The 12,288-nt window shown below is 40.1% G+C and overlaps 1 protein-coding gene across 1 annotated transcript in view; it reads right to left on the reverse strand.

Moving 5' to 3' along the window:
• Msp300 (Muscle-specific protein 300 kDa) overlaps window positions 1-12,288 on the reverse strand; it is a 170,090-nt gene that overhangs the window by 105,444 nt on the left and 52,358 nt on the right. The window contains exons 8-14 of the mRNA XM_073082697.1: window positions 11,980-12,186; window positions 11,137-11,370; window positions 10,589-10,765; window positions 9,841-10,084; window positions 9,162-9,341; window positions 8,387-8,761; window positions 38-8,080 (exon numbers count right to left, since the gene is read on the reverse strand). Coding sequence (XP_072938798.1) covers window positions 38-8,080; window positions 8,387-8,761; window positions 9,162-9,341; window positions 9,841-10,084; window positions 10,589-10,765; window positions 11,137-11,370; window positions 11,980-12,186 — 9,460 coding nt within the window. The remainder of the gene's footprint in view (window positions 1-37; window positions 8,081-8,386; window positions 8,762-9,161; window positions 9,342-9,840; window positions 10,085-10,588; window positions 10,766-11,136; window positions 11,371-11,979; window positions 12,187-12,288) is intronic.

A 12,288-nucleotide genomic window follows, 5' to 3' on the forward strand; every position in this document is an offset into this window, starting at 1 on the left:
AATAACTGTATATCAAAATAAATAAATGGCTACGTACCTGGTATTTGTTGAGTTGATCCACCTTTTCTTCCAATGTGGCTTTAGGTGTGTAAGTCTTCAGGCTCATTTCGGTGTCAGTCAACCAATGTTGCAGCCGGTCACTGGCACTGTCGAACTCGTTCCATTGCTGAATTTTATCTTCAATACCACGTTTCACATCGTGTACGGTGGCAGTGAATTTTTCCAAGTCTGCTCTCAGTAGTCCCAATTCTCGCGACATGCCCTCTTTTCCTCTAGGCGATAATTTCGACCCACTGTTATCAATGAGATCCGACAATATCTTTAATTTGTTATTTCCAGTTGGAATGGCGTCCAATAGCTCCTGTATCTTTACGAGTTTACTCTGTAAGGCAGCTTTATTGCCAGTAAAGTCCGAGAGCAGATGGAGACGATCCCACAAGTGTTTCTGGTAATCCTGCAGAGATTTTTGTTGGTCGGCAAACTGTTGGTAGATTTCGAAGGTGCTTTCATGTTTATCTATAATACCCGATAACCTATTAGTGAGAGCGTTATATCTGTCCCACACTGACTGAATGGTAGATGTCATTTCATCACTCTCTCCCTTACCGGAATGAATACTAGCAGCCACGCTTTTTGCTTTTTCCGTGACTGTTTCAATTACTCTTTTATGTGAGCATATTTCCTGCAATAATGTCTTGTTCTTCAAAAGTTTAGATTTTATCTCTTGAGCTGAATTGAGCGTCGCTTTGTCTTCCGTCTCCACAATTTTCTCTTTCTCATCAAGCCATGACAGGGTTTGTTGGAGAACATCTTGGTAGCTTGACCATTGAAGCGTCTGAGATTCGTATTCTTTTTGCTGTTGTAAGATACTATCATTGAGTTTATCCCACCTTTCTCTAAGAGCTCTAATTTCTGCACGGATATTTTCTCTTCCATTAGCAGATGTTTCAGGTAGAACTTTGTCTCCTGCTGTTGTTAAAATACCAATCTTATGCTCGCCATTGTCCCTTTCCAATAAAAATACTTGAAGTTTGTTACCCTTACTCTCAATACTGAGTTTATCTTCTTTAGTTATCATTTGAGATAGCTGTTCTTCTAATGGTTTTAACCACGAGTCAAACTCGTTTCGAAGTTGGACGTATTTTTTGTGATCAGCGACCAACTCTGACCAATGGTTGACGATATCTTTAGAAATCAGATGTAGTTGTTGGTAACGACTGCTAACCTGAGTAACGAGAGGTTTTAGTCTCTCTACGCCACTTAGTTGAATAAGATTATGTGACTCATCGACGAAAGCGTCCATTTCCTTTTCTTTTGCATGAATGCTATTGCGAAGGTTGACATATCGCTGCAATTGTGCTTCTTTTTCTTGCAAACTGGAGCATAGCGCCTGATCACGGCATTTTGACTCCATGTCCTTTAGCCACTCAGATATGGATTCAATGGAAGAATCAAATTTATTCCAGATTTCTAATGTGTGCTTGAGTTTTTGCTCAGACGTTCCGATACTCTCTACAGAATTACGTAACTGATCATGCAAGTTGTCAATTTCGGCTTTAATAGCTGTGTTACCAGCTTCCGAAGTGCTTTTGCTAACGACTGCAAAAATTGCACGGATTTCGTCCAGTTTACTCGAACCTACTTTTTCAATGTCTTTCATTGCAACCGCTGATTGCAATTTTCTTATGATCTCTGGTTTCTCTCCAGTCGCGTTTTCTATATCCAAAAGTTTCTCAGATTGTGATCCCAGCCATTCTTTGTATTGCTGGATGAGACGAACAAGGTCCTCATGTCGTTTGACACAGTCTTCCAAATTGTCTTGCAGATTTTGAGATTTCGTTACTATATTCTGGAATAATTGCTTTATAGATTGCAAATATACATTTAGTGATGCGTCGTGAGTTTGATCGACCAACTGTTGTGCTTTATCGCAAACTGACTCAACTAGCTGTTGATGTGTCATTATCTCTTGGTGCATTATTTTATGATTTTGCAACTGGGCCTTTTTCTCTTCCAAAGAGGCCTTTAGCTCCGTATGACGTTGCATGGCTCTTTCAACATCTTTAAGCCACTTTGTCAATTGTTCTTGAGCTAGAGAGAAATCAGAGAATTGCAATAGGCACTGATCTAACTTGTTGACGGTTTCCTGGAAACTGTCACCGAAACTATCCCATAATGTTCTTATTTTACGGATTTTCTGACGAATAACTTCTCTGCCATCTGGACTAGTGTGTGCGTATAGTTTTTCACCCAAACTCAAAAATTCTTCAAAGGCAGGTGTTTTCTTATTCCGTATTTCGTATAATTCTTTAGCCTTGTTTTGTTTTTCTTGTAAGACGGCGTAGTCACCGACAATTTCGTTCAAATCTTGCAGTTCACCTAGCATGTTCATCAGCCAACTTTCCATCTCATTATACTCGTTTTCAAAGGCTTGATGCTCGGAAACAAACACTTCATACTTGGATATGATTTCGTTAACAAGGTTATTCAATGTATGGTACCTTGTTGCCAACTTGGATGTTTTAGATGTAAGTTCAGACTCACTGGCAACGTTTTGTTTCGTGTCACCTAGAGCAGTAAACTCGGCGTTCCTTGATGCCAATTCACTTTGAATTTCTTTTACTTTTTGTAAATGAGCTACTTTAGCTTCGAGATTATTCTTAAGACTTTGATCTCTTAATTGATTTTCCTTTACTTTGAACCATTCCTCAAGTTCATCTAATGTTTTCTGGCTTTCATTCCACTGCTTCAACATTTCCTTTAATTTCTTATCATTCTCTTCACATTGTGTTGCAAATTGCTCCCAAGTTCCTTTTAGTTGTTCGAATTCACTAATGAGTACTGGATGTCCGTTAGAGCTAGTTGTCTCCAAAACTGTATGTAATTGTGTTTTCAAATTGCCAAGAGTCTTGTCTACATCTTTTGTTTTAGATATTACTTTTTCAATCGCACTTATCTTAGAATCAACGTCGTCTTTTTGTGTCACAACTCCATAGTTTAACATGCTGTTTTCGGCTACGATGCGGTTAAGACGATCACGAGTCTCTTCAAACATTTGCACATACTTTTCATGATCAGCTACGTGAGCTTCGCATGCAGTAGTTCTTCTCTGGAGTTCTTTAGCCATGTTTGTATGCCTTTCAATAATTTTAGAAAGGCTCTTTTCAGCCTCTTCATCTGGCATTAATTTGATCTTTTCAGTTAATTGGGAAAGCATAGACTGATGTAATTCAACTTCCTGGTGTAAGATTTTGTTTGCATGAAGTTGAGCTTTCTTTTCTGGCAGAGTGGGACATAATTTGAAGTCACCGAGTTCCTTTTCTTTATCCGTGATCCATTTTTGTACCTGGTTGAATGTATCATCAAATGAAGATCTCTTATTAATAGTTGTTTCAATATCTTTAATCACATTATTCAGAGAGTCAACTGAATTTTCGAAGTAGTCACGTAAGGTTCGTAGTTCATTTCTTATTTGTTCGCGTCCCTCAGGAGTAATACCACTGAACAGGGCTTCTCCTGATTCAACGGCATTATTTAATAGTCGCTGGCCCAATTCTTTGTTTTCGTTTAGTCGTTTTACTTGTTCCAAATCAGCAGCAGTAGGTTTGGCATGTTTGCTCATCGCCGCTAAGTCAGCAATCCTAGCGTTTGCATCTTGTAACCAATTTTTAAATTCTCCAATTGCTTTTTCATATTTTCCTTTATTGTCCTTCAATTCTTTAAGCCTCTTAAGATGACTATCCATAAACTTCTCGACAGTTTGGTATCTAGTGACTAAATGGTTTATGTACTGTAATACACGTGAGTCAGGATTACGGGACAAGATGTTGTCTCCGATTTCTGTAAGTTTGTTGATTTCACCATTATACTCTTTTATCTCTTTGTTTAGATTGTCAACTTCAGATATTTTGCGGTCGATTTCTTTTAAGTCATGAAGGCTTACTGCTTCTTGCCTTACTTTGTTTTCTTTATCTTTTAGCCACTCAGAAACATTTTCGAGTAAAATTTCGTAATCTTGCCAAGCTTTGATGTTATCTTGCAATCTATTTTTGATTTCTTCATAGTTTGCTGTTAGTACTTCCAAATTCTTTTGAGCTTTTTCCGTTTGTACTGCTGCTTCCTGGGCACAGGCGGGCTCAGCGACGGCTCGGAGAATTTCACAAGCTTCCTTTAATTCAACAACTTTCTTTTTACAATCCGCAATACCGCTTTCAACATCTGCAAGGGCAGCACACTTGACTTCCAAGTTATACTTATCACTTGTCACATCAGGGACGCACCATCTCGTCTTGTCATCTAACATTTTTAGATTTCTATTGAACATACTTAACTTGTCGGTAAACAGCTTTTGTAAGAATGTTAAAAGTGTAGTCTCAGTTTTGTTTGCATGAATTAACACGCTTTCAAACCTCTTCTGTAATGTACTTAACTCTTTTGGTACAAGCGATTCATAGAAACCTGGATAGTTTGCGTTCATCTCCGATACATTTTGAGTAAGATTATCAATCTCATCACTTAAGTTCTGTAATTCCGTTTTACATAACTGACATTTCTTGAGCCGGTCTAAAATTTTAGCGTTATCACCGGACATGTCGTCACATTTTATTATGTCATCTCGTATCTTGCTGACATTGTCTGAAAGACGTTTAATGCTGTCCTTAAGTTTGTTTTCTTTGCTTTCTAAAGATGATACGGCACTATCTAAATTATCTGCCAATGATTTTAAAGCTTGGAACTCGCCGTCCAGGTAGTCAATGATGGAAGTGACCTGTCCCGCCGGAATGTTTTTATTTAAGTTTGTAATTTGTTCACACTTGGCCTTTATGCTATTTCTCAGACCTAGGTATAAGGGCAATTCCTCCTTATATTTCGTAAGATGGTTTTGACCAAACCTGATTTCCAAGTTGTCACAAGCATTTGCCAAGTTTTGTCCTGTCTCACTCAACCATGTAATTACTTGATTTTTGGTATCATCTATCTGTCGCCATACAATGAGTTGTTGTTCCAAGTCTTGAATTCTCTTTATTATGGCATCATTAACTCTTTCCCAGTGTGTCTGCGAGTTCAAAAAGGATTCTTCTAGGGGAGTAGTGTCAAAACCGCCCAGAGTTGAAGCTTGTTTTAAAACAGACTGCTTGATAACGTCCATCTGGTCTAGCAATCCTTTAGATCGTTTGAGAATTTCGTAACTTTTCTTGGCTTTATCCAATGCTTGTGCTGTTTGAACGTAATCATTGGGAGCATCCTTGCATTCATTATATAGTTGTTCGGCTCTGTTCATTTCTCTATCAAAGGCGACAGAGAAGTTCTTTAGTTCCTGTAAAGTAGATGAAAGCAGAATATACTTGTTCTTTGTGTCACGAACGCAATTAACGACTTGGTCCCAGCTGTTGTCCGCTGCTGAAAGGGCATTCTGTATCGTTCCCATATTCGCCTGATCCTCTCGCATCAAATGTAAACCTTCTTCTCTCAATTCCTTTCTGACTGTCTGTTTTTCCTTCAGATCTGCATCTAAACTATCTAACTTTTCAGTCATTTCTTGTATGATATCCTCAGTTAATGGGACTGGTTTCTGCGACATATCATTTAACGCAGACTGGACTGTATGTAATACTTCACCCAGTGCTTTGTGTTGGATATTGAACTTGTCCCACCTAGCACCAACTTTCTGTACTAAATCTCTCTTGGTAATTACTTGATTCAATAACGTGTCTGCTTTCATTTCGATTTCCTTCACTAAGCTCAGCGGTGATATCATTCTGCCAGTGTTCGAATCAGTCACTTTTACTCGAGATGGACCGTCGAGGAGAACAACATTACTCTTCCACTCGGGTATTTTAGTAATAATGTTAACGAGTTCCTGCCTTAGAACTTCATAGCTTTCAGGAGTTAATTTTGGTCCCTCAATTTGATACTGAACATGACCAAGTTGTTGTTTGTTGTCTTCGTACCAATTAAGGAGGTCAGACCATTTTTGTAGTATACTCTTGTTCTGTTGTATATTCGATTCAATAATCTGGTAATGTTCAGCGATATTGGAATATGTATCACTCAGGGATCGAGTCTCATCCGGGTGTGAAGCGAGAGTCATATTCTTAACTTCATTGTAGATTTCTGTGAACTCTGGAGCTTTTTCTGCGTGCTCTTGAAGTAGTACATGCATAGACTGCAGCGTTGGTTCTACTTTGTCAGCAGCAATTTGATCGTAACTTTCTGTTTTCCTTCTAAAATCTGTAATCCAGTTGTCAAAGTTGTGTAACTTTGTCAGGAACTCTTGTTTAACAATAATTTTATCAGACAGCTCGTTGACTCTTGTCCTAACCGTTTCAGCTAATGCATTAGTCCTCTGTTTAATATCAGACACTTTGTTCTTCAATAAGGCAGCACCTTCAGGCTGTATGCTATGACAGATGTTGTCACAGGTCTGAGACAAGCTGATAATCTTCGCCTGTTGTTGTGAAATTTCGTTTCCGAATGATTTAAGTTTATTTAGTTCCCTATCTAACTTTTCAACTTGTGGAGTATCAACATTAATGACTCTGCTGGTTAGTAATTTCTCGCCGTTTTCTATCCAAGATTCCAGTTTCTCTGCTTCGCGTTCGAAATTGTCCCAATTGGTAACGAGTTTGTCCAATTTATTGTTCCATTGATCAGCCAAGTCATGGACTATAGCCCATCTGGAATGAATGGCATCGACCTCATCAGGTGCACTGGTTTTACCAGATAACTGGTGACTAACGCTAGACAAAATTTGCAAATTCATCAGCTGCTTATCACAGTCGGCGATCAGAGCTCTAGATTGTTGTTGTAACTGTTGCGCTTCGGGCAATGTTGTGGGCTTCGGCATGTTGCCTAATTTAATCTCCGCTTCCTCAATCCAAGGTTTTATCTCAGCAACTCCCTTTTGGTACTTCTGCCAGCTAGCCAAATCGTGTTCGACTACTTTAGTTTGGTGCTCTGTTGACCGTTTAAGATCTGCCATCATTTTCTCCAACAAAGCGACTTCTCCTTTGAGTCTGTTGGCATCATGCACGCGATGCTCAACAGCTAATTTACTGCCTTGATCCGCTACACCGCGAATAATTTCTAACTTCTCGTTTATAACTTTCTGTAATACTTGTGATTTTTCAACACGCTCTTCTGGTGTAATATTCTCGGATTGAATCTGAGATATCAGAGCAGGACTTTCTTTTTTAATCCATTCCCGAACATGTTCCAACTTGTGTTCAATCTTTATCCATTCCTCGTTGAACTTCTCTAAATGTTCGACCTTACTCTGCACTTCATCTTGGACTCTGCCAAGCTTGCGTTCTATCGTCTCCAAATCCTTCACAATAACTGGTTTAGGCTTGTTCGCTGTAAGTAATTGCAGTTCTTCGTACGCTTGTTGTAACTGTGGCAATCTTTCCGCTTTAGCCTTCTCCAGTTCCGCGTTAATTGCCTTTGTTTCTTGGAGTTCACGACTGATGTTAGTGACACCAAGCTCCAAGCCTGGGTGAGCGACGTAGCTTTCAAACTTGTCAATATTTGAGAGTAACTCTTCTTTCTGATATTCGTAATTGGACCAGACCTTTTGTGTGTCACGGAGCTTGTGTAGTCGTTCAGTGTTGGAGTCGTAGGCGGTAGTCCAGCCGGATTCTAGGTTCCTTACGTCCTCACGGACGAAGGCGGGAGCATTGGCATCTCGTATGAGTTCCTTGCCTCGTTGAAGCATGGACATGACTGACGGTCGGTGGCGGTCGAGTTTCTGCACGGCCGCCTGTTGCTCGAGCACCAGCTGCTCTACGTGTTGCAGGGACTGCGGTTCAGGCTCGACCTTAGCCTGTTGTTTAGCGCTTTCTAAGATGCAAATAACCTCATGAACCTCACGTCGGTACGTGTAGCACCGCGTGTAAGTTTCTGTCTTTATCATAGTGATCTCGATAGTGGGGATTAGGTTCTTGTACCTAGCGATGAGGTTTTCTAGCTTCACTTGTTCTTCCTGGGCCTCTGTGTCCGAGCAATGGTTGGAGAGCATATCTAAAGTTTGAACGAGCCACTTCATATCCTCGCGCTTCTTATCGGCTTCTCGACAGATGTTCTAGAATTATAATAATGATTTTGATTGTATTACATATCAAAAAAATATTTTTTTATAAATACGCCTTGTAATAAATTTTGTTTCGATTATTTTTAGAAACAAAAACATAAAACATATAACTCAACCAAAAAATCAACTGCTAAATAAATATCCTTTGAATAAATATTTACCATCAGTTCTCTTAGCTGTGTCCGAGGCAAGCATTAAAATAGAACAACATTAACGACCAATTTCAAATCAAGACAAATCTTACAAATAGTATAAAAATATTTCGTGGAAATAATAATTTTGTAATATCTCACTTACCTGGAATATCGTCTTCTCTCTCTCGAACGCTTCAGCCGAATCGACCTCACGCACGATGCTATCCATGGTCTTATCCACATGATCCATCCAGCGTTCCATCTCTGCAAAGCGGGCTCTATACGCATCCCACTTCGCGGGGATTCTCTGTAGTTGCTGCCTGAAGTGTTCCACCCGCTTCACGGTGCCCTCCCACTGCTGCTCGCACTTGCGCAGCGACTCCTCGAGGACGGTGTCGCTGGTCTGGTGCGTGTAGCTGGTGGCGATCTTGCTCAGGTTCTGCAGGCACTGCTCCACCTGCATCACCTTGCCCTGGTTGCGGAAGTACTCCTCGTTGCGGATCAGGATGCCGTCCGCGTCGTCGCTCTGATTGTACGCCTGGGTATTGAAGTTAAAAACTTAATTACGAAGGCGTAATTTTAAAATTATTACTATTTTATAATCTCATATGATTTTATTTGTAGGATAAGAAAATATAAACAACATTTATTATATATTTTATGTCTAAAATAAAAGAAAAATTTTACTTATGACGATTTTTACAGGGTGAGATGTACTATATTCTTGTAAAGACTTTTTTTAAATAAATTGAATTTAAATAAATTGAATATGAATTCATCTGTTTGAGTATGTTTAGAAACGAAATTAGACTGACTACTTCAAACATTATAGGTAAAAATCAATATATAATTGTAGGTCAAAATATAGTAGTAATTTATATAACAGTGCTAAAATTAAAATCTCTATTCCACTTCACATTTTATTCCAGCCCACGCACCTGCTCTTCATACACGATCTCCTTCTCGATATCCTTGATGCAGTGGTGGAAGACGGCCTCGTCCAGCCTAAACTCCAGCCGCATGAGGTGCGGGGGAGCGCGGTCGAGGAGCGCTCGCCAGCGCCGCTGCAGCTCCTCTGCTGCGCGGACCACCTCGGGGCGTTCAGCGGGGGATACCAGCTGCGGGATGGATAATAAAGATGTAACTCAAATGGAAGTAGTAGTAAAGATGTGATACAGATCATATATTTATTAATAAAAATAAAATTGGATTACACATTTTTAGAGGTAGAAGAGGAAAGGAAAATTAAAAACCAAACCAATTTGTTAACTTTATAAAGCTTTCGTAAGCGAGGAGCTTAAATGATTCAGCCTAATTCACATATTCTAACTTATGGAGAAGGGGAAAGGAATGTAATTTTTGCAGTACATATTAAATATAAATTTATACTATAATAACATTTTGAAACTTATGTGTGGATTATGTGTATTTACTAAAGTAAAAATCTCAAAAATCAATGAATAAACCATCCCTTAATTTTCACTGTCTCATTATTTGTTACAATATCCACCACAACAACAATTTTCTATAACGAAGATTTTTATAACTTTAAAATGACAATATCCACAATGGATATTGCACATACAAATACCTATACATACTTATTGTTCACTTTACCTCAACAAGCTCCCGCCCCGAGCGCACCATCTCCGACACGGCGCGTTCATCCGCACCCTGGAAGAACCGCTTGTGGAAGTCCACCGCCTGCTTGGTATCAACCCGACTGTCCGCGAGCAGCGCCTCCGCGCGCGCCGCCCACTCCTCCACGACGCGCCTCTTGCTCTCGAAGTCCTCCCACGCGCGGACCAGACGCTGTAGCTCGGCTTCGCGGCGGGTCGCTTCCGACGACACGTGGGCGAATCTGGTTGAGTAGTTATAGGGATGTGTTAAATGAAAAGTAGTCATAAAATGCTAGTTGGCTGGATAGTTACGACATTTCATATTTTTAAAAACAAAATAAATTCACATATTCTTGAAATGGAATAAGATTTTTTTAAACGTAAGCCTAAAATATTGCATTATTTTTTAATATTAAAATCCAAGAATTCCATTATTCTGTTAGGTTAATTAGATTTCTTAAAATTAAGATAAAAATAACAACAAGGATTTTAAAATAAAAAATAAGATCTAATTAAAATGCTAAATTCATTAATATCAAAAATAACTAAGTACGTCCACATTATTGAATGTACACAAGCTCTTAAACTAAAGCTCCTCCTTTCTCAACGTTCGTAAGCCAGAGCCGCGCCTACATCTACATCCATAAGTCAAAGCCACGCCCACTTAGCGCGATGTGCGATAGAACACCTTGTTCTCGCTCTCCAGCATGGAGCGGCAGTACGCGACGTGTGTGAACAGGCCTCACCTCTCGTTAAGGTCGCGCATGAGAGCGACCTGTTCCGACACGTCCGCGCTGCGGTCCGTGTCGGCCGCGCGCACGATGTTCTGGAACACCTTGTTCTTGCTCTCCAGCATCGAGCGGTAGTATGTAGTCCGGGAAAAGAAAGTGCGGTGGCACTCGTAACGCTCCTCTATCACCTCCCTGAGGAGAACAAAAGATTTTAAATATGAGTGATGAGAAGTGATAATTTTACACGAAAAGGATTTAAGATTTAAACAGAAGCCTAAATTAATTGTTGCGGTGTTTATTTTCAACATTATCAATTTATCTTTAACACATTTAATTTTAACATAGACAATAATAAACATGACTGTGAGTATTTATGAAAAGAATAGTAAATTTAGCATTTTCATGTGTTTTATTCGCATCAGCCCGCCCCTCCTTCCGAATCATTCAAGTGTGCTTCCACAGACACTACTCTTCCCTTGTGTCTTACCATAAGTCAGTGCCTACTAATCCGCGTCCCACCGTAACATACCGCGTTGCACCAACAAACGTAAAGGAGCACTCACCGCCTCGTATCAGGCGGAGCGGCCAGCTCCTCCTCGGCGCGTCGCAGCCAGGCGTCCAGCTCCCGCTGCCCCGCCTCCAGCGACTCGTGCTGCACCAGCAGCTGGCGGTGGCGGTGCAGCTGCGCGGGCACACTGGCGCGCACGCGCACCAAGCCCTCCTTCTGCCGCTTCAGCTGCGACATGCGAGTCTCCACTTCCTCGCGGGGCAGCTCCGCTATTGCTGTTTGGAACGTCCTGTGAAGAATACGTTACGATAAATTAATAGTTGAAAGAAAAAGAATGAATGAGTGAATGAAAAAAAAAAAATAATGAATAAAGAGAGCATTTTCAAGGAAGGAAAGCAATATGATGTATGAAGTATGAAGAAAGAAGCAGCATCTAAGAATATTGTGACGAAGCAACATATTCCATCGCAGTAGCGTGACTTATATGCTATTAACAGGAAAATGACCATAATTAATAACCACAAGGTTTTTTAGGATGTTAAATATTTGAAACATAATTATGTTCAAAATATTTAAGATCAGAGTAATCAGAGTCTACTCTTTAAACCCGACCAAACGTCTCGTATAATATTTTTTAAGAAATACAAATTAAGCTACCCTCGTATAATTACTGTAACCAAAAATAAAAAAATATTATTCGAAAACATGGTCCAAATACAATTCCTTGAAAAACCCCCTACAATCTATAGAAAATTCGTATAAACATCAACGTAATGTTCCTTATATATTCGTACTAACGTAAAGATCATATAGGTCTTTACTTTCAAGTCTTCAGTCTTTATTTATTAGTTCTTCAGTATTGATTCCCGATTGAACAAAAAGTCACCAACAAACAAACCTGCTAATAGACTTGAAGAGCTCCTCGTGCTGCTCGATCTCGGAGTTGAGCTGCAACAGCTGGTCGATGTACGCCTGGATATCCGCGGTATTGGCGCGCGGCTGCCGCGCCAGGAGCTCCTCTGCGCCAGCGAGCCAGGCGTCCAGGGTTTGGATGCCATTGGCCAGCTCGCGACGGTGGCGGATCGCGTCGCCGCCGCGGACGTAACTGGAATGGAAAAGAAAGAATACGGGGCCCATTAAAATATATCTTTTACTAGCTTTATAGTTACATGCGGGTTTCAGAACTTTAAAAGAATTTGGAAAAATG

Source organism: Epargyreus clarus, unplaced genomic scaffold (assembly GCF_041222505.1).
Source record: "Epargyreus clarus isolate Ecla_fem2 unplaced genomic scaffold, WU_Ecla_fem_2.2 ptg000018l, whole genome shotgun sequence".
NCBI classification, from domain to species: domain Eukaryota; kingdom Metazoa; phylum Arthropoda; class Insecta; order Lepidoptera; family Hesperiidae; genus Epargyreus; species Epargyreus clarus.